Source organism: Thamnophis sirtalis, unplaced genomic scaffold (genome assembly GCF_051295495.1).
Source record: "Thamnophis sirtalis isolate CommonGarterSnake01/CBP01778 unplaced genomic scaffold, rThaSir2_p1.2 scaffold_1, whole genome shotgun sequence".
Classification (NCBI taxonomy): Eukaryota; Metazoa; Chordata; class Lepidosauria; order Squamata; family Natricidae; genus Thamnophis; species Thamnophis sirtalis.
This window is the reverse complement of record NW_028261381.1, coordinates 34,831,517-34,854,381: the sequence shown is the minus strand read 5'-3', so window position 1 is coordinate 34,854,381 and position 22,865 is coordinate 34,831,517. Positions and strand designations below refer to the sequence as shown.

General features: G+C 34.5%; 1 protein-coding gene across 1 annotated transcript in view; it reads right to left on the bottom strand.

Moving 5' to 3' along the window:
- Positions 1-22,865, bottom strand: part of NEB (nebulin) — a 221,952-nt gene that overhangs the window by 101,064 nt on the left and 98,023 nt on the right. Inside the window, exons 87-113 of the mRNA XM_087710553.1 lie at positions 21,123-21,434; positions 19,737-19,940; positions 18,722-18,826; positions 18,466-18,573; positions 17,446-17,757; positions 16,117-16,320; positions 14,495-14,599; positions 13,601-13,708; positions 12,983-13,294; positions 12,073-12,276; positions 11,851-11,955; positions 10,811-10,918; positions 9,913-10,224; positions 8,861-9,064; positions 8,638-8,742; positions 8,246-8,353; positions 7,247-7,558; positions 6,324-6,527; positions 6,100-6,204; positions 5,050-5,157; positions 4,297-4,608; positions 3,139-3,342; positions 2,915-3,019; positions 2,307-2,414; positions 1,459-1,770; positions 449-652; positions 178-282 (exon numbers count right to left, since the gene is read on the bottom strand). Of these exons, the coding sequence (XP_087566679.1) occupies positions 178-282; positions 449-652; positions 1,459-1,770; positions 2,307-2,414; positions 2,915-3,019; positions 3,139-3,342; positions 4,297-4,608; positions 5,050-5,157; positions 6,100-6,204; positions 6,324-6,527; positions 7,247-7,558; positions 8,246-8,353; positions 8,638-8,742; positions 8,861-9,064; positions 9,913-10,224; positions 10,811-10,918; positions 11,851-11,955; positions 12,073-12,276; positions 12,983-13,294; positions 13,601-13,708; positions 14,495-14,599; positions 16,117-16,320; positions 17,446-17,757; positions 18,466-18,573; positions 18,722-18,826; positions 19,737-19,940; positions 21,123-21,434 (4,995 nt within the window). The remainder of the gene's footprint in view (positions 1-177; positions 283-448; positions 653-1,458; positions 1,771-2,306; positions 2,415-2,914; positions 3,020-3,138; positions 3,343-4,296; positions 4,609-5,049; positions 5,158-6,099; positions 6,205-6,323; positions 6,528-7,246; positions 7,559-8,245; positions 8,354-8,637; positions 8,743-8,860; positions 9,065-9,912; positions 10,225-10,810; positions 10,919-11,850; positions 11,956-12,072; positions 12,277-12,982; positions 13,295-13,600; positions 13,709-14,494; positions 14,600-16,116; positions 16,321-17,445; positions 17,758-18,465; positions 18,574-18,721; positions 18,827-19,736; positions 19,941-21,122; positions 21,435-22,865) is intronic.

Below are 22,865 nucleotides of genomic sequence, written 5' to 3'. Positions count from 1 at the left end.
TAATTATCCAACTGGTAGTCCTCACATTTTGTCTCAAGTGTCCATTTTGTTTCAAAAAAACTATGAAAGCAGAAGCCTTAGAAAGTAGAAAACTAAGGTGTTATAAGATGGGGAAAAGCAATGTATAAAGCAGTTTTAATCTAAAGATCTTAGCAAGTATGGTAGAACTATACTTACTTTGCTTACGTTGATGGAATTGGCCTTGGAAAGCATTATTTCAGGTGTATCAGGCATCACATGGATCATAACTTTATCTTTATCCCAAACTTCTCGGTATTTAGGCTATACAAAATAAAGAAGTGGTTACTTATTTATTTGGTGTTATTCTTATCTAATTACATTTTAACTTTTGAAGAGAGAAAACTAATTTCATATAAACTGATATAAAAAAATTAATAGGACTTATTGTCCTGATCGTTTGTTAAGCTACTGAAAAGAATTAACATACAATACTGATTTGTGCCGCGTTGGTTTTAGCAAGGAGAACGTCCGGTGTGTCAACAATGTTGGTGAACTTCAGACGGTCAGCAGGAGTGCGGTATACATTGTCACTCAGGATTTCCTGGGCAAATTTAACTCTGTTCACTATTGGAGACCCACTTGGCATCCATCCAATCCCACGGAGCCATTCTAGATCTGACTTATATACAGCCTATGAGATAGCACATCAGAAAGTGGAGGGGTAAGGTAGTTAATTTTTTTATAAAATAAACACTTATGTGATGACAACTAATGGGACATCAATTCTGACCAATTTATAATTAATTCTTTTAATAATTAGTGTTCTTTACTTTCTTTGTTCAAAGGCAAAAGGTTGATAAATTGGACAAATGAAGTTAGAAATAGTCATACATCCTCTGACATTAACAGCACTTTCCATCTGTATTAATTACCTGGATTAAGTGACTAGAAAGCATCCCAAAGTTTGGCATAATATCCAAAACAGGCTGCATAAGTCTTTCTATATCTCTGAACAAACATATACACTCCACTGAATTACAATTAAATGAATTGAGAAAGCAGGTTTAAAAATGATACTCAACTGCATCCACTAGGTAATTGGTAAATTTGCTATATGTGACATTTTAGAAAATTATTATCTAAGTAATAAGTCACTTTAAAATATTTTCACTACCACCAGTATGGTTTTCCCATAGGGCCTGCCAAGATTAACTTCGTTCAGTGAATATGTCAATGAAGGAACAATATTTCTGATCATAATTTTTGGCAGATGTAATCATAGAAAACAAAAGTAGAATTAAGATAGTCCTCAAAAACACCTCTTCCAAATTGCGTTATTCAGATATGAGCATTTGAATTCTCAATACATTCCCACTGACAGGGATAATGTAAGTTGAATTGCAATACATCTGTTCTATACCTATGTACTTCATAGCTTTTGTTCTGTGCCTGACTATGATGCATCAACGTAATCTTGTAAACCACTGGTGTACTTACATCACTCTGAAGTTCATATGCTTTCTTTGCTTGGATCACATCATTCTGATCCGGCAGACAAGACCACTGGTGCAGATAACGATGGTAATCAATGTCGCTGGCTAAAGCCTGCCCTTGTTTGGCTGCCTGGATAGCCACCATTTCGTAGGGGATGGTGATCTTGGCTTTTGAACTATGGTACGCTTGCTTATAGAGACGGTCATTTTGCATCTTCATTACTCGAGCAGCCCATGAAAGTTTAGGATCCTCCTTGACTGATGGGGTTCCAATGTAATGGCCTTTCTGTCTCTCGTAAGTTTGTTTGTATTTATACTGAAGAGAAAAGCAAAGTAAAGAGCTATTAAAGGATAGGAATTGTTCCAGTTAGTGTGAAAATTAGTAATGACTGGAGGACTTTGAGTGAAGGAACAGGTAGAATTCATAATTCTAAACCATTCAATAGTATATTTTATAATTTATGTATCAAAATAATGTAGTTTATTAAACTATTCTAAGACTATGTTTAACAACAGTAACTTTGTTGCTGTTTGAAAAATGGTAATAGAAAATAACATTCATTGAATCCAACATCATTAGGGTATAAAAACTCCTTTTACTGAAATATCTCAACGGTTGCTTTTTTGGCAATTCAGAATAAAACATGCATTAAACTACTTGATTTTAATGCAATTTTAAATCTCAAATTTCTAAGCACATAAATGTAAAAAGAGTGGAGATAAGTACAAAAATGTCATATTCTTGAACAATAGCAACTTGTACATTGTTGGATCAATTGATACTCTGACATCTGTGTGATATGAAAAGTTAGAGTTGTTTTAGAGGCAACATTTAAATAACAGAGCTCATACCTCACTGGCAATTTCTCTGGAAGATTTTGCATGCTTGAATGAAAGAGCATCCACTTTAAAGTCATAACCTTTTGCTTTGGCATCATCCCAGGCTTCAGTGTAATGTTTCTGCAATTAGAATACATGTATACTTTTCAATATAATCAGAAAATGCAGGATGACAATAAACTATGGACAGTTCTCAATTAAACATACAGTCTTATGAGCCTATATTAGATATAGGTACCACTATGATTAATTTACTTTGCTCCCAGGGACAACTGAGGTGTGGCACTACTGAAGAGTAAAGTGTGAAAAATATAAATTTTCAGAATGAGCAGTGGGACAAGCATTGCATAAATACAATGGAAATGGTGAAATTCAGGCTAGGCAATCATATTTGGAGCTTGTTTGTCCAAAATGGTTAGCTTATTTATGGCTGTTATAGTAGTATGTCCACTGTACAATGTTTTGAATTTATATTGATTTAGCCAAAAAAATTGGGGTTCATACTTAACAAAAGAAAATAAACAGCAACTAACAGGAAGGTATAACTAAGAAAATGCAATAAACAAAGGAATAGTAATATGCTTAACAAAAGAATGTATACGGTTAGTTAATTATCTTACATTGCTAACATTCACAGCATTCATCTTGGAGAGCAGCATTGAAGGGGTATCGAGAGGAATATTAATCTGTGCCTTCTCTTTATCCCACGCTTCACGATACAGGTTCTAAGAAAGGAAGGAAGGAAAGACAATTGTCAATTGCTTTGTGAAAATCCTTTTAATTTTTTAAAGGCCAATGTATTTCAGCCACATTATACAGTAGTAGCAACTACATTTCAATTTACCTCACTGATCTGTTGTGCATTGACCTTAGCCAGGACAACCGGGGGTGGGTCAGGTATACTGGTAAATTTCAGAGCGTCTGGACGTAGTTTGTACAACCTCTCATTCACGAGATCTTGAGCCCTTTTCACTCTGACCACATCCACAGAGCCTTCCGGCATCCATCCAATCCCACGGAGCCATTCCAGATCAGATTTATACAAATTCTATAAGACAATGGGTCCAAATAATAATAATAAAATGATGAAGTTTACATTTTTAGCAAATATTTTTATCTTGTAAGTGAATTAATAGGATATCAGAAAGTCCTGATTAATATGGTTGAATTATTTTTAAATGGATTATCCTCCTTATGAAACAACAAAAATGAAAGATAGTCAAATTAGATATTGGAACAAAGATACCAAAAAATTCAAATGTGCTAATACTGTTGATTAAGTAGGTAGCAAACCAATAATGGTATTCTATTTTCTTCACTACCATTTTGGTAGTGGGAGCGCGCATGCACAGAAGTTCCTTGATGATGTCTGGGTGGGTGGGCGAAGCCTCGCGCCGCTGCCACTACTGGTTCATCCAAACCGGAATGAACCGGCAGCATACTACCTCTGGAGGAAACGTATTCAGTCATGGCATGATGCACTAATGATTCTGAATAACTCTCCCTGAATCAATTAATATGAATTCATAAAACTCCCTAAATTCAAGAGCTCGGTAAAACATAAGCAAAGAAATTTTAAAAATATATTAGACTCTGCCCAACTGATTTGTCCTAAATTTCTTCTATGATCACTTTAAAAAATGAAACCACATTTAAAATTCTTATCTCTGTGATAAATATTTTAAAATATTTCATCCATCACATCATGGTGTTCTAATATGACATGCAAAGGCTAGCTACACTCAATAAAGATTTCAGTAAAGGAACAATGTAATCAAGGATATAAAAGTAGAATTAAGGTAATTTTCAAGAACACATTCTAAAACTTACATTCTTCAGACACGGGGATTAATGTGGCAGACCCACATAAAATTATGTGGGTCGGGATAATGGAAGCTGAAGTGCAAAGACCTGTTCTATAGCTACACACTTCTAGGTCACTTTTGTTGTGTTACTGACCATGGTGCAGCTACGTAATCTTGTAAGCCACTGGTATACTTACATCACTCTGAAGTTCATAAGCTTTCTTTGCTTGGATCACATCGTTCTGATCTGGCAGACAAGACCACTGGTGCAGATAACGATGGTAATCAATGTCACTGGCTATAGCCTGCCCTTGTTTGGCTGCCTGGATAGCCACCATTTCGTAGGGGATGGTGATCTTGGCTTTTGAACTGTGGTACGCTTGCTTATAGAGACGGTCATTTTGCATCTTCATTACCCGAGCAGCCCATGAAAGCTTAGGATCCTCCTTGACTGATGGGGTTCCAATGTAATGGCCTTTCTGTCTCTCGTAAGTTTGTTTGTATTTATACTGAAGAGAAAAGCACAGAAAAGAGCCATGATTAGGATTATGCAACAACATATATAGTTTATTAAACCGTTATAAAACAATATTTAAAAAATGTGATTTTCTTTTTAAAGCATGGCTTAAAATGACATATTTAATAAATGCAAAGTGGTTTGTGAATAAAAGATTCCCTTTCAAATCAAACACAATATAAATTAAATATTTCATAGTTATCTGAAATTGTTTTCATTTGTTTTAAGATATTATTTCTGCAGCAACCAATAAGAAAAATAATGGTGTAAGAACATCAAAACTCTACAGTACGGTACCTTGTATGTGGTTGAATCAATATAAAGTTTATATTGATAAATATAATAAATAAATTCCACATTTATGCCAGATGCTGATGTGAAAATATTCAGTGATATCAGCAGCTACTGTATATTTAAACAATAGGCCTCATACCTCACTGGCAATTTCTCTGGAAGTTTTTGCATGCTTGAATGAAAGAGCATCAACTTTAAAGTCATAGCCTTTTGCTTTGGCTTCATCCCAGGCTCCAGTATAATGTTTCTGCAATTAAAACACATAAACAATGTTCAAGGCTGGAAGAAAATAAACTACAGATATCCCTCAATTAAACATGAAGTCCTATGCTCAGAAATAAACCTCATTATTTCTATTTGACTATCCTTCAGAAGACATCTGTAGACAAATGCAGTGTGAAAATGTTATGTTTCATATGTTATGTGAAAAATTTGAATATTCAGAATAAATAATGGGATGGACACTGCATGAATTCAATATACATTTGCATGCATATGTATGCATGCACACATGATTAAATAACTTATAACAATTTTACTTGTTTAATATCACTACTGTGAATTTATATTAATAGACCAAATGGCGCTTATTATGAATTGACAATAATATAACTATGCAAGAAAGGGAATTGTAAAACTTAAAGTAACAAAACTCTATTCCAAAATACCATGTTTTTTGCTACACTCAGAACATCTTGTTCTTTTTACTAGCCCTCTCAACCAAAGTTACAAAACAAAAACATCTCCCTTGTGCCATTTCAAAATTCTCTCAATGGCTTCAGAAACCATTGATCATTGTATCCTTCCAGGATGACAGAGAAGTTTGGGAGAAGAAAGATGCTATGGATTTCATTTTTTCATGGCTGATTTCAGATGGGAAATGTCCTGCACTAGACCTCTGCTCTTCTGTTTTTTCCCCACATTTCTAATTAACGTCTACATCAGACCACTGGATGATTTTACCCAGGGTGAAATAAACTTACCTTTGCTACCGGTTCGCAAATGTGAGTGCGCAAATGAATGCATGCTATAGGTGTTTTACATTTTTAATGAGAGAGCCTCAACCAACGTTCTGCCATTCTTGTTTTCTTGTTAATATCTACATTATATTTTGACTGTGCAGAGTTTCATCTGACAGATGACTGGCTGTTTAAATTTGATTATAAGCTAACAAATAAAATTGTCTTACATGGCTAACATTCACAGCATTCATCTTGGAGAGCAGTATTTCAGGGGTATCGAGAGGAATATTAATCTGTGCCTTCTCTTTATCCCATGCTTCACGATACAGTTTCTAAGAAAGGAAGGAAGGAACAATAATTGTCAATTGTTTTGTGTAAATCCTTCTAATTTTTTAAAGGCCATTATATTTCAGTCACATTACTCAGAGGTAGTAACTAGATATCAGTTTACCTCACTGATCTGTTGAGCATTGACCTTAGCCAGGACAACTGGGGGTGGGTCAGGTATACTGGTAAATTTCAGAGCGTCTGGGCGTAGTTTGTATAACCTCTCATTCACAAGATCTTGTGCCCTTTTCACTCTGACCACATCCACAGAGCCTTCCGGCATCCATCCAATCCCACGGAGCCATTCCAGATCAGCTTTATACAAGTTCTATGAGAAAATGGATCACACAAGAAAAATAAATTCATTAAACTCATATTTTTAGCAAATATTTCATGTGGTAAATAGAATTAATAGGATATTAGAAAGTCCTGACTAATGTGGTTCAGTTATTTTTAAATGGATTAATCATCCTTATGAAACAAAACAATCAAAATAGATAATGGAACAAAAATACCAAAAATTCAAACGGAATGTACACCAAACATTCTAGACAACTCTTTCTGAATCAATTGCAGTACAATCATACAATACCCTAAATTCAAAATAAGTTAATTTAGTGCAATTTATGCCAGCAAATTTAAAAAGGTTCTTAGAATGTGCTGATTGGTTGGTCAAATGCTTTTTAGAGTTATCTACACTTTGGGAAGCCAAAGCTCTTTGAAAATTCTTATCTCTGTGATCAACATTTAAAAATATTCCCACCATCACACCATGGTGTTCTAATATGACTTGCAAATGCTAGCTACGCTCAACGAAGACTTCAGTGAAGGAACAATGTAATCAAGGAAATAAAAGTAGAATTAATATAATTTTCAAGAGCACCTTCTAAATCTTACTTTCTTCAGATATGGGGATTAATGTGGCAGGGAGAAAGTTAATGGAAGCTGAAGTGCAAAGCATCAGTTCTACACCTACGCACTTCAAGGTCTTTTTTGTTGTGTTCCTGACCATGGTGCAATTACGTAATCTTGTAATGGTGCACTTACATCACTCTGAAGTTCATAGGCTTTCTTTGCTTGGATCACATCGTTCTGATCTGGCAGACAAGACCACTGGTGCAGATAACGATGATAATCAATGTCGCTGGCTATAGCCTGCCCTTGTTTGGCTGCCTGGATAGCCACCATTTCGTAGGGGATGGTGATCTTGGCTTTTGAATTGTGGTACGCTTGCTTATAGAGACGGTCATTTTGCATCTTCATTACCCGAGCAGCCCATGAAAGCTTAGGATCCTCCTTGACTGATGGGGTTCCAATGTAATGGCCTTTCTGTTTCTCGTAAGTTTGTTTGTATTTATACTAAAGAGGAAAGCAAAGTAAAGAGCTATTAAAGGATAGGGATTGTTCCAGTTAGTGTGAAAATTAATATTTTAATGACTGGAGGACTTTGAGTGAAGGAACAGGTAGAATTCATAATTCTAAACCATTCAATAGTATATTTTATAATTTATTAGGATGATGCAGTTCGTGAAAATTAGTATTTTAACAACAGGAGGACCTTGAATGAAGCAACAGGTAGATTTCATTATTAAGAAGTTCCCATTCAGTAGATGTTGAATGCAGGTGTCCTTAGGAATGTTGTTTTGTAGGTTAGGCATTGTGTAATAAACCATTATAAAACAATATTTAAAATGTTGATTTCCTCTTTGAAAATGTTAGTTTAAAGTGACGTATTTAGTAAATAGAGAATGCTTTTTGAATAAAATATTCCCTTTCAAATCAAACATTATATAAATAAATGTTTCATTGTTATCTGACTGGAAGTTCCAAGTAAAAATGATTTTCATTTATATTAAACACATGTCTACAACAATCAATATGAAAAATAATTGTGTAAAAACATCAAATCTTTGCTGAGATGTGCCTTGTATGATATGAAGTTTACGTAGAAATTTACATTTTTAAAAAGTTGCACACTTTGCTAGGTGGGTGATATAAAAATATTCAGTGGCATCAGCAGTTCTATTTAAACAATAAGCCTCATACCTCACTGGCGATTTCTCTGGAAGATTTCGCATGCTTAAATGAAAGAGCATCAACTTTGAAGTCATAGCCTTTTGCTTTGGCATCATCCCAGGCTCCAGTATAATGTTTCTGAAATTAAAACACATAAACAATTGTCAAGGCTGGAAGAAAATAAACTACAGATATTTCTTGATTAAACATGAAGTCCTATGCACATTTATTCAGATATAAATCTCACTATGGATTCATGTTGTAGGTGTTTTACATTTTTAAATGAAAAAGCCTCAACCTATGTTTTGCCATTCTTGTTTTACTGTTAATGCCTATATTTTATTTTGATTGCTGAGAGTTTGATCTGATAGACAAACAGACGTTTGAGTTTGATTATAAACTAACGAATAAAATTATCTTACATGGCTAACATTGACAGCATTCATCTTGGAGAGCAGTATTTCAGGGGTATCGAGAGGAATATTAATCTGTGCCTTCTCATTATCCCATGCTTCACGATACAGGTGCTAAGAACAGGAAGAAAGAAAAACATTTTTCAATTGCCATTTCAATATTCCTTTAATTTTCAATGGCCACTGTATCTCAGCCACATTACTCAGAGGTAGTAACTAGATTTCAGTTTACCTGACTGATCTGTTGAGCATTGACCTTAGCCAGGACAACTGGAGGTGGATCAGGTATACTGGTAAATTTTAGTGCATCTGGACGTTGTTTATATAACCTGTCATTCACGAGATCTTGAGCCTTTTTCACTCTGACCACATCCACAGAACCTTCTGGCATCCATCCAATCCCACGGAGCCATTCCAGATCAGCTTTATATAAATTCTATGAAACAATGGGTCACAAAAGATGAATAAGATGATTAAGCTCATATTTTTAACAAATACTCTTACACAATAAATAGGTTATATAGTATATCATTTAAAGGATGCTAGAAAGTCCTGAATAAAGTTGTTCAATTAATTTTAAATGGTTATATTTATGAAACAATAAAAATGAAATAAAATCAAACTAGATAAAGGAACAAAGGTACCAGAAAATTCAAATCTGTTAATCATCTTGATTAAGAAGGGAGAAATATTATTAAGGCATAGAATGTAGGCCAAACAATGGAGAACTCTAATTCTATTGAAGTGCACTCCTACAATGCCCTAAATGAAAACAGATCAAAACTTAAGCAAGTTTTAAAAAGATATTAAACTTTGCCCAATTGTTTGTTCAAAGGTTTTTGCTATGTATGTATACTTGGAGCAGCCAAAGCAGATCTGTATATTTTGGGACAACTTTTTTATATCGTGGCAACCAAAACTGGATGCAATATTCCAGGTGTAGTATTACCAAGTCATTATGAAGCAGTACTAACACTTCACTTGATCTCGATTCTATCCCTCTGTTAATGCAGTCTAGCACTGTGTTAGCTTTTTAGGTTGCTGCAGCACATTGCTGCACATATTTAAGTAGTTGTCCACTAGGACTCCATGATCCTTATCACAATTACTACTATTGAGTCAATTTTATACCTGTTCACTTCGCCTAAGTGTAAAACCTTACTTTTCTCAGCATTGAACTTCATTTTATTAGTTAGGGCCCAATGTTCAAGGCTGCCAAGATCATTCTGAATCTTAAGTCTATACATCTGTGGTGTTGGCTATTCCTGTCAAAAGTATACTTACATCACTCTGAAGTTCATACGCTTTCTTTGCTTGGATCACATCGTTCTGATCCGGCAGACAAGACCACTGGTGCAGATAACGATGGTAATCGATGTCGCTGGCTATAGCCTGCCCTTGTTTGGCTGCCTGGATAGCCACCATTTCGTAGGGGATGGTGATCTTGGCTTTTGAACTGTGGTACGCTTGCTTATAGAGACGGTCATTTTGCATCTTCATTACCCGAGCAGCCCATGAAAGCTTAGGATCCTCCTTGACTGATGGGGTTCCAATGTAATGACCTTTCTGTTTCTCATAAGTTTGTTTGTATTTATACTGAAGAGAAAAGCAAAGCAATGAACAATTGAAATGATTAGGATGATGCCAGAGAGTGTGAAAATTGGTGTTTTAATGATTCAGAGACTTCAAATGAATGAACAAGTCAATTTCATCATTAATAAGTAATCATTCAATAATATTTGAACACATTATAATTTAGGAATGTTGTTTTGTAAGTGAACATCAACCATATATAATAAGTTTAATAACTGATTGTAAAGCAATATACTAAAAGTGATTTCTCCTTTTTAAAATGGCAGGAGAAAGTAATATTGAATTCAAAACTTTTAGAGCATAAAATATTCATTTTACTTAAATATCTCACCTGTTATCTCTTTGGCAGTTTAGGATAAAACAAAATTTTAAAAGCTTGAATATAAGCTGATGTTAAAATCTCACATTTTGAAATAAGTAAATATAAAAAAATGGAGGATATATGTAAAAATATAATAACCTTGAACAATAGCAAATTGTTGAATCTATGTGTTTCAGATGAAGATATCTAGTAGCACACTCTGCCATATGTTTGATATGAAATAATACAGTAATTTTAGAAGCAACATTTAAATAACAGAGTTCATACCTCACTGGCAATTTCTCTGGAAGATTTTGCATGTTTGAATGAAAGAGCATCCACTTTAAAGTCATAACCTTTTGCTTTGGCTTCATCCCAGGCTCCAGTATAATGTTTCTGCAATTGAAATATAAGCACAAATTTCAATATCATAAAAAAAAATTAGAATGAATTACACGAGACTACAGATATTCCTCAAAAGAACATTCCTATGCATATCTAGTTAGAAATAAGCCCGTGGACAAAAGATGGTGGAAATCTGTGCCTTCTTAGAATGAAATTAATTAATTTGATCTGAACCACATGAATAACGTTTTCAGCAACCCGCAAACTTAAAACAATTTGTTGGAATTAGTAGCATGCTATTGCCCTAACTGGTTATACCAATAGTTGTGCCAATTTATTTTTTACCTTCCTAAGAAATTTCTCCCATTTCAATTATATTTTAAAAAATAATAATTTATTGTTCAATTACAGATGTTCCCAAGTCATTTCAACTCAGTGTAAAAATAACAAAACTAAGAATTCATTGATTCGATGATCAATTTGTAATTGACCATCGCTGGCCTGAATTACAGATGCATTTTATTTAAAACCATTTTTTCAAATCATACTACATGATCTGTCAAAAAAATTAATAATAGGACAATATATATATATATATATATATATATATATATATATATATATATATATATATATATATATATATATATATATATATATATATATATATATATATACATATATATATATATATATATACACATACATACATATACATACATATACATACATACATACATACATACATACGTGTGTGTGTGTGTGTGTGTGTGTGTGTGTGTGTGCTTTTTTGGTTCCTGAGATTGAAATATCAGTTTAATTGTTGTTCTTAAAATAAAATATAGAATAGACATGCAACTTATAACTCAAATACCTTTATGTTTTTAAGAGCAATTAACAAGTAGGGCAATATATTTAGGACAATGTAATAAAAGAATATTGACATTCTTAACAAAATTTATACAATTAGTTAATTATCTTACATGGCTAACATTCACAGCATTCATCTTGGAGAGCAGTATTTCAGGGATATCAAGAGGAATATTAATCTGTGTCTTCTCATTATCCCACGCTTCACGATACAATTTCTAAGAAAGGGAAGAAGGAAAGAAAATCCCTTTAATTTTTCAAAGGTCACTGTATCTCAGCCACATCCCATTATCATTTCACACATAACACAGAGGTAGTGACTATATTCAGTTTACCTCACTGATCTGTTGAGCATTGATCTTAGCCAGGATGACTGGAGGTGGGTCAGGTATACAGGTAAATTTCAGTGCATCTGGGCGTTGTTTGTACAACCTGTCATTCACAAGATCTTGAGCCTTTTTCACTCTGACCACATCAACAGAGCCTTCCGGCATCCAGCCAATCCCACGCAGCCATTCCAGATCTGACTTGTAAAGATTCTACAAAGAAACGCATCAATCTATTAAGATAGTATTTCCACTTGCTAAAAACACCACTGAGGCTTCTCTACTCAAAGTTAATGTATAATTACTCTTATTTCAACACAGAGCCATTCAGTTGACATAAATGTGGTGTCACCAACATATTTATTTAGTTATACAATTGTCCATTTTATCTATCATAAGATAACATGGGTGGCTTACGAACAATAATAAAACATAAAAGGCATAAAAAGTTTCCTCATACTAGCTTGTGGGAATACTTGAAAAATGAATTTGTCTTGATCCTCTTTCTAAGCCACATAGTTTTTACAAGAGTCAGTTACAGAAAATTGTACTTTTTATAAAGTAACTCTCCTTACGATAATCCCACTCAGTGCAGAGCAGCACAGATATATCACAGGTTTACTTATTTTTTATACCAAAATATGATTAAAATTTAAAATGGTCAATATACAGGAATAAAGAAAAATATATATAATTCTATGCAAATGATTCTCTATATATGGATAGCCAACTCTGTTCTATTTAACATTCAATTAGAAATGGGATTTTATTTTATTTTTTAATGATGATGATGGCTGCAGAATGCATGCAGGGCTTGGATTACTATAGATGCAAGCATAATAATTCACCAAATGCATTATGAGACAAATAAGCTAAAAGGCAAAAAATATAATGCAAGATGTAGTAACTTTCTACTCACATCACTCTGTAACTCATAGGCTTTCTTGGCTTGGATGACATCATTCTGGTCAGGCAAACATATCCATTCATGGAGATAGCGGCGATAATCAATGTCACTAACCAACTTCTGACATTTCTTGGCCAACAAGATGGACAGCATGTCCACTGGACTATTGAACTTGGTTTTAAACTTCTCAAAATATTTCTTGTACTCCCTTTCACTCTGCAGTTTGGCTACATGCATTGCCAACACTAGTTTGGGATCATCGTGGATATCCCGGCATCCAATGTGGTGTCCCACTTGCTTACGGTAGCCTTCTTTGTACTTGTACTAATGATGAAACATAAACAAAACATCAATTTTATAAATTACAAATAATCTATTACTAAAATTACATTTCAACACTTCAACACTATACATTGCATTGTGCACTCTTTTTATATAGTTATGATCTACCAACAGCCAATACCTGATGAATGAATTGTAAGCAGTGAAACTGACAGGTATGGTTTGATTGCCAGGGTTCTGTATGATCCCTTCAGACATATTTATAAAAAAAATATGAACAAAACATTAACTATTTATTTTACAGAAGATGAAACAACTGTGGAAATGCCAAAGAATAGCAGACGATACCTCACTAGCAATATTCCTAGAAGACTTGGCATGCTGGATTTCAATAGCATCCAATCTTAAGTCGTGGCCTTTCTTTTTCATCTCCTCTAATCCAAGTTGATAATGTTTCTGTGAAAGGAAATAAATAATGCATATTCAACTTCAAGGCATGTCATATTTATAAAAATATGTAACATTTGTTTATATATTATATCATGGATGTTAAACTCGATTGCTTAACATGATGCATTGTGACGTATCCAGAGGTGGGGTTCCTACCGGTTTGCACCGGTTCGGTGGAACCAGTAGTGGGAATGGCAACTGGGTCACCGAATAGGTAGGGACAGCATGCTCGCCATGCCCCTGGACCGGTTCCCTGGTTGCCCCTACACCTTTTTGACCTTTCTAAATGTTCTGCCCATGTGCAGACCTATTTAGAAGCAACTGTGTATGTGCATGAAGTATGTGTCAGGTGCGTGCACGAGCCAAGAGAGTGCATGTGTGCAAAATCACGCATGCACTGAACCGTCAGTAATGCCAGCAGAAACCTACCTCCGGATGTATCGTTACTTTTTTGCCTTTGCGGAAGGTGGGTTGTGGCCTGCATGTGATAAATACAGTCCACGGGCCCCCAGTTTGACAGGCCTGTATTATATCATATTACATGATTTCATAGTATATTACGATTTGGGGCTACAAACAATGGTAATATATAGGATTGTTATGATAGGGGAAAGCTTTTCATGTTACCCTTAAAATTGCTTACAAAAGTACTCTCACATTATCAAATTTGTACTTATATAATTGTAACTTTGGAGAGTGTCATAAGCTATCAAAGAAGATTTATCTTCAGAAGAGGAAGAAGCATAAGGAGAGAGCATGGAAACATTAATATTTAATTCTTTAATTTCTTACTTTACTGTAGTTCACAGCATTTGCTTTGGACAGAACAATCTCAGGAATGTCAATTGGAAGCGTGTACTGTGTTTTTTCTTTATCCCAAACTTCACGATATAAAGCCTGAAGGGAGAAAAACATTTATCATAGGTTAATGATAACATATCCTACTACTGTGGGATATATTTCATTTACAAAAATATCCTCATTTGAAGTTGGACACATTGACGTTCAAATTGTTTTACAATTAGTGTTACGCTCAACTATTTGGCTTCCAGACCAAAATAAGCTCTGCAAATGAATTGATATTTCATGGGAAGGTAGAATGGAAAGCAATGGGTGCAAATTACTGCAGGTGTAAGAGAACCTGACAATGCTACACTGGCAGTGAGCAACCAATTTGGCTTTATCTTACCTGCAATAAATTTTCCTATCTAGCTAAACAATATCTATGAAATATTTGCAGAGTTCTGTCTAAGAAAACAGTAAATATATTACAAGCTTAGCTGTGTGATATATTTATTGCCAAGTCCTGGTCAAGGAAGCCTGCTCTATCAGCAATTTAATGGAATTTAGTTAGACTTAAAATCTCCAAATCTGAAACAAAAGATAAATCCCTTGTAAATCCATTATTTAAAACCAAAGGAAAAGACACCATAGAGGTAATGCTCAATTTATGATCAGTCACTATAAAAAGTTCTGACAGACCTACTTGGGGGTTAGTTTTGACTTGGATTCAAGGTTCTGATGGTTGCCCACCATCAGAACCTCTGGCACTTTGTAGGCCGCATTTGTGGTTATTTGCAGTATCCTGTAGTCATGTGACTGCATTTTGTGATGGTAAACTGGCATTTACTTCCTTTTTTTTTTGTAAAACCAACCCCAAAGAAAATCACGGTTTCACTTAACAACTATGTTAAAATGATCTTTATGACCATCACAATTTACAGTTGTAATGGTCCCATTATAGTCATAACTCAAGTACTACTACTATATGTATCTTTGCTCCTATTCCCATTGTCTAAGAATTCAGCCTTCACTTAGATTAAAATTGACCCAGTGTCTTCAATATAAGAAGTTCTAAAGAAATACACAATATTTCTACAGGCAGTATGGAAGATGGCTTGTGGGTATGTGGGAAAATCAGTACAGTGATTTTGATTTTAAAAACCCTTAATGTTTGCTTTTTCACACATATTTTTCTACCATACTGAAATAAAAATGCATGGAAAATATAAGTCTTATAGTTTTATAAAAAAAAAAGGAACCCTCCAAAACCTAAAATAAAATGTGCAAAGTTTCCCTTCCTTTGCAATCCTTAATCTTCCAAAAAATATTTTCCATTTAATGTTTAAAGGGAATTTACAATTACAACTAAAGCTGGAGCAAGTTGGTAGTTAAGTGTTCGGAATTTTTTTTTTCCAAAATAAAACTTTTTCTGTTTTAAATCACAATATTTTTCAGCGGAGACATTAATCCTTCTACATCCATCTAGCAAGTATCTATCAACAAAACTGCAGCTTTTGCACTTTTTTGAGTGCTCACTGACATCATAGAAATGCATCTCACTTCAGTGAATGCTGATTTTAAATAGAAACATGTGGCCCCCCAAAAACTGGTGCATGACAAATACTGCTCACCCCACTCTGCATCAAAGCATTGGCCTTAGCCAGGACAACTTCCGGGGAATCAACAATAGCTGTGAATTTCAGAGAATCTGGCCGCTGCCGGTACAGTCTTTCACGCATCAGATCCTGGGCATTCTTCACTCGTTGGACTTCCACAGAGCCTTCTGGAATCCAGCCAATTCCACGCAGCCATTCCAAGTCTGCCTTATACACATTCTGTAAAAAAACAAAATCAAGCATTTTCTAGGGAGAACAGAAGTTCTGGGCTAAGCTAAGTAATGTAAATTTATCAGGGTAATGAATGCCTTGATCAACCTCTCCAACTTCTTTTCCAGTAAAGATATTCATATTTATTTCATCAGAGATCATTCCCACTGAAATGAAAGGCAACTCCCATAATAAAAATAATTGACAAAATTACTATTGGCCAATTACAAAAGGTGAGATTACTTGAAACAGCCTATATCCTTAGCATCATCAAACAGCAGAATCTACCTATCCTAGGTCTTTGGAAAGGACTTGAGGGATGTATAAAAATACCAAATTCAGTCTGAACATCTAGCTGATTATATGACCAACTATAATAAAACATTTATCTATCCCAAGTCCCTGAAAAGGGCTTGACAGGTGGACAAAAATATGAAATCCATTATAAACATCTGGCTGACTATGCAATCAGCATACTATATATGCTGCCTGAATCCCACCAACTACGGACAGTCTACTGTATGTCACTGAAACACTTGGAAGCAGAGTCTACTATAATGGCACAGGTGGCATATTATTCCAGTAATGCAAAAGTAGCACATAATTTTTAAAAAGATCCACGAGGCTTAAAAGAGCACCAAGAGAGCCACTTTGGTGTGGTAGTTTAAGGCACCAGGCTAGAAACCAGGAAACCATCAGTTCTAGTTCTTGTCCTTGAGCACAAAGCCAGCTAAGTGACTTTGGGCCAGTTCTTAGGAAGAGGGCAAGGGCAAATCACTCTCAAAAAAAACCTTGCCAAGAAAACTGTAGGCCTAATCCAGGCAGTTATCAGGAGTTAAAAATTGACTTGAAAGCACAGGTGTGCGTGCACACACATGTACATGGTTTACTTCCAAATAAATACATAGATTCGCAAATGACAGTACAATGGGTTTATTCCAGAGTTGGGAGATAAACTGCATTCAGGAATTTCCTATGAGAAATGTCCCCATCTTGTTGGAAGTTGTACCATTATCCACTTTGTCAGCTGCTCTCCATTCTCAGGAAGGAATTAATTTTTGCATGCCTTTCACATGTTTCACTGAACGGTAGTCTCACTCAGACATATGCATTTTACATTTGAACTATACGTACATCACTCTGGAGGTCATATGCTTTCTTTGCTTGAATAACATCATTCTGGTCTGGCAGGCAAGTCCATTCGTGCAAATGTTTGCGATAGTCCACTTCACTAACCAACTTCTGACAATTCTTAGCATCTAAGATTGATAGCATGTCAACAGGACAGTGGATCTTTGCTTTACATTTTTCAAAGTTCTTCTTGTACTCCAGATCACTCAGAATCTTGCCTGCATGGGCAAACCATACCAACTTGGGATCATCTTCCATTTTTTGAACCCCAACATAATGCCCTTTTTGCTTTTCATGAGCTTCTTTGTATTTATACTGTAACAGAGAACAATACATTTTGGAATGAATATACATACTACTAGGAAAGCTAACAATGATTCAGCTACTAAAGTGGTAAAAATCAAGAGAAGGGGGAACATTTGGATTCAAATTTCTTCAAAATATATTAAGTCAATTGTTGACTAATATATTTTGTGACATTTGAATATCACTGTGGAATATACCTTTGTACCATGGTATCAGAAGAAGGGGTCCTAATATACACTTTTCTAATATTTTTTGATTGAGGGTGAAAAAAGCCAGTTTTTGCCTGATACATAAAATGATTCCAATGAAAAAAATCAAATAGGGAAAGTAGATTTCCTCATCTTCCAGACTTCTTTTTACATATTTACCAGAAGGGAACCCTAAATGAGCATTTAAAGCATTGAGCTAAGAAATTGAGCTAAGAAACTGTGTCTTAGCACAGCTCTTATTATGAAAAATGTATTCCATGTTATTTGAGCTGGGACAAATAATGCATCCTAATGTCAAAAATCAATATATGTTATTTTAAATTAATCTCCCTACGTTCTTGCAATCTATAGCCATTAGACATATAACCTTGTTATATATCATTCTGGCTCAGTCTAATGAACTTTTCTAAAGGTCACTTGTCTATTTCATTATTTTTTTAAAAAAATTCTGTGGCTTCTTTTTTTAAAAAATGTAGGAAAGTTACTGGACAGGAAAGCATCTGCTTACATCACTAGCAATATCCCTTGAAGCTTTTGCCGCTTTAATTGGAATAGCATCAGTTCTCAGGTCGTAACCTTTCTGCTTAGTATCCTCCCATCCTTGGACATAAAGTTTCTGCAGAAGATGTGAGGAAAAGATACCTGACTGTAAAATCACAGTTATAGCATCTAGAATTTAAAATCAATTTGTTCAAACAGTCATATTAGTTCTTGTAAAGTTAAAACAACCCCATAAATTATTAAATATTCAAACAATCTCTTACATGGCTCATATTTGCAGCATTTGCCTTGGCCAGCAGAATTTCTGGGGTATCTGGCATGACATTGATTTTGATTTTATCAGTATCCCATGCTTCAGTATATAATCGCTGTGAAGGAATAAGGGGAAAAAATGTTTTATTTTTTTTAGCCTATAGAAAATTTGAATTGAAACAGAATGTGTAACTATAACATTAGAAAAATTCATATTCATTAAAAATATTATCTAAAATTTGTAATGAAACACAATGAGTGAAATTTCTATTTTAATGTATCATGCTTCAAAGTCATATGTACCATATGGTAAACTATATTTTCCAGACATTATTAAAACATTTTTTTCTAGTTCAGATTTTCTGGCTGAACATGTTTAAAAGAACTCCTGTGTTTCAGACCCGAGAACTCAACTTTATCAAGGAAAATCAACAAAGAGCATCTGAATTCTCCAATGTTCTTTAAAAAAAAAGATTTTCAATACATCAAAACAGCATCCAAATCAAAACTTGACTTTGGTAGAAACTCCTTAAGATATTTTGATTCTTATGCCAAAAATTGCTACAGGTTTTGAGAGATTAGTGGATTTTGTGATTTATTGCAAGTACAATTCCGTGATTTCAGCTCATTTTTCATGGGGCAGCAATCCCTTCTTTGTCTTTACATTCCTATGCCCATGCTGCTATTTTTTCCTCTTAACTGTGATATTCTGTACTATTAGTTTTTCAATGTAATCAATAGTCACACTGGCTGAAAATTATGAGAGCTGCAATCTGACTGGTTTGAAAGTCCAATTTCTTAACTAACAAAGTGGTTCGTTGATCCACCAATGATCAGTGGTGGAGAGCTTTCCTTCCCTACGTGTATTCAAGCAGAAACTAGAAAGACGTCAGTGAAGGATGATTTTATTTGGATTTTGGCTCTGAACAGGCTAAATATATCCTAAATTTAGGATGTGATCTTTCCATTTCCTAAGCAAATTATTGTCTGTTATGGAAGATTAGCTACTTTGTTCAGAAAACCTACCTTACTCATCATCTCAGCATTATGCTTTGCTAATTCTACATCCCAAGCATCTGTGATACAGGTAAATTTCATTTGATTAGGTGGTTGCCGATATTTGTTTTCACTTAGGATTTCTCCAGCTCTCTTGACATGTTCAACATTCAGTGAACCAAGAGGCACCCAGCCAATGCCTTTCAGCCATTCTAGATCTGACTTGTAAAGAGCCTGAAACATAAGTAACAATAAACTATTGTTTAGAGAAATCAACCAACATGCATTACAACAACATGCATTACAACATTACAACAACTTTGGCAGGAAAAAAAATTCTGGCTAATTGAATTATGAATTTGATTTTGAAAACTTCTGGTGAAAATTGATCTATGATGCTGAAATTCACCTAAAAGTGACTCAACTGATTTTCAACAACTTTAGATATAATAAAATATAAATAAACATCATGATATGCATATTTAAGGAATAATGATGACAGCCAAAACCATGCTAAGTGTAATGTTGCTATTAACTATCCATTTAGGGCCAATATAATGAATAAATATTTTTTTTAAAATCAAATAATAATGTCGAGTGGCAGAATCTCAACTCATCTTTAATACATTTATTTGGGGGGGGGGTGTTCAATCCAAAGTAAAACCCAAAACCTAGTCATACTTTAACATTCATAAGTGAATTGTATAAAACAGTTATCCCAGTACGAAGTTACATTATGAAAAATCTGCACTATGCATATAATGTGCAAAACATTTTTTAAAATCCTTGTTAAAACTATTATTAGGTATAAAATATTCTCTTACATTGTGCATAGAACATGTAAATTTTAATGCAAAGTTATTTTTTAAAACTCCAAAGTGAATATTGTAACAGTACAAATGAAAATTAAGAAATCATGAGAATATGAAATTGACACATCTGTGAACTACCAGAGAGAAATAATAAGAAATTAAATATACCTAATAAGATAGGGAATGGAAAAAAAATGGCATAGCCTCTTTTACTTCTGATTTTTTTGGGGGGGGAGGGGGAAGTATTGTGTAAATTGAAACAGTATGCATTGAAATTCAGATTGTGATACACAAGTCATTAGAACAGGTAATATAAAGAGGAAAACTTCCTCAGTATTTAAATATCTCTGTCAGCTGACAGAATGACCTTCCTAAAAAGGACACATGGACAAGTCCTTACCATATCCTGTGTTCCACATCAATCTATATCTGATACTCAAGGAATCATTTGGAACTGCAAGGGCAGGGTAAGGCAGAGTTATTGGGAGAGAAGGAAAGCTTCAAATATTTTCCCACTCTATCCTGCACACAGGACCTTTTAATGAATCACAGACCAATCTCAGTAGGAGAATACCAACGCATCCATTTCCCACCTCATACTTACATCACTCTGCAGATCATAAGCTTTCCTAGCTTGGATTACATCATTCTGATCTGGCAGACATGTCCATTCATGTAGGTAGTTACGATAATCAATATCGCTGACCAGTTTCTGGCAATTCTTTGCTCCCAAGACTGACAGCATATCCACAGGACTGCTATATTTGGTCTTCAGTTTCTCAAAGACTTTCTTATATTCCCTCTCACTCTGCATCTTGGCTACATTTATAGAATGCAAGATTTTAGGATCGTCTTCCACACTACGAGCTCCAATGTGATGGCCCAGTTGCTTGCGATAACCTTCTTTGTATTTGTACTGAAATATGCACAAATATTTGAGTTACCAACACAGAAAAGTACTTGTTCTGAAATTGTTCAGTAATTCAAAAGGAAATCTTACATCATCTTTTTAAAAGTAACTAACATAAATCTTTTCTGTGAACTTATAATAAAATATTAAAATATTCACTCATCCAATTTTAGGTTGTAGCTAAAGACTGATATATTTTAATGGGATTTTTAATCCCCATTATCTGTTTTCTTTTTAAATGTCCCCTTCTGTTTTTAAAACTAATATACTAGATTATATTTATAATCAAGGTTTCATATTTGGGGGGGGGGCGGTGCTAGCTACACCTCTTAATACACCATCCTTAGTGAACATAATCTGCACTTCCTGCATTGGATGAGGAGAGCACATCTTTCTCCTTCTGTCCTGGCTACTTTTTACAGAGGCATGATTGAGAGCATTTTAACAAACTGCATTATTGTTTGGTTTGGTGGCTGCAGAGAGAAAGTCCATTCAGAGAGTGGTAAGGACAGCCGAGAAGACCATAGGAAGCTTGCTTCCTGTCATTCAGGATTCTGCTTATAAGCGTTATGTGCTTAGAGCTCAAAGCATTGTTAGAGAACCCACCACCCACTTCACAGTCTTTTTCTATTGCTTCCCTCTGGGACAAGGTTTCAAAGTATTTCTAGCAGGTCTACCAGATTCTGTAACAGCTCTGTTCCCTACGCCATCCGTCTGGTAAACTTGCAAGATTCATTTTTCTCGCCATGTACTTATATACATCTGAACTAGACTGTGTTGTTTCTTCATGTCATATAATATGTCTGGGTATAATTTTGTATTTATTGATTTATTTTGTTTATGCAGTATATATATTGGAGGTGGTGACCCTTTGAGAGCTGTATGCAATGAAATTTCATTTAATGTATGCCAATTAGTGTACATTCAGAGTGACAATAAAGTTATTCTAAGTCTATTAATGATTTTCCTTATCAAGTTTGAAATTTGTATTTGGCAGGTAAAATCCTTTTCTATCTATAGTTCACTGAATTCATAGGTTTAAAACAGCAATTTTAGATAATTCAAGAATTAGTTAGAATATTTACATTTTCCTCCTCCACACAGATTAAAATGTGCAGATAAATATCCACAAAATTAAAAGGTTTTTCTTTCATTCTGTGCCACTGAAGCAATGTTCACATGAACCAGAAATGCAGATACACCTTGGATTTGGAAATTTATCCTACAGTAATTCTTCTAAATTTATTGTTTAGATTTACAGCTGCTCATTTATCAAATTATTATCTATCTCTCTTCTCAGGTTTATTCTCAGCTGCCTGTACAACAGCTGAGATTTTTCTGGCATTATTTTGGAAAATTTGCTTACTTACACCATGTGTTTATTTATTACAAGTTATTTTATTCTGCTCCAGTCATTTTGACTCAAAGCAGCTTACA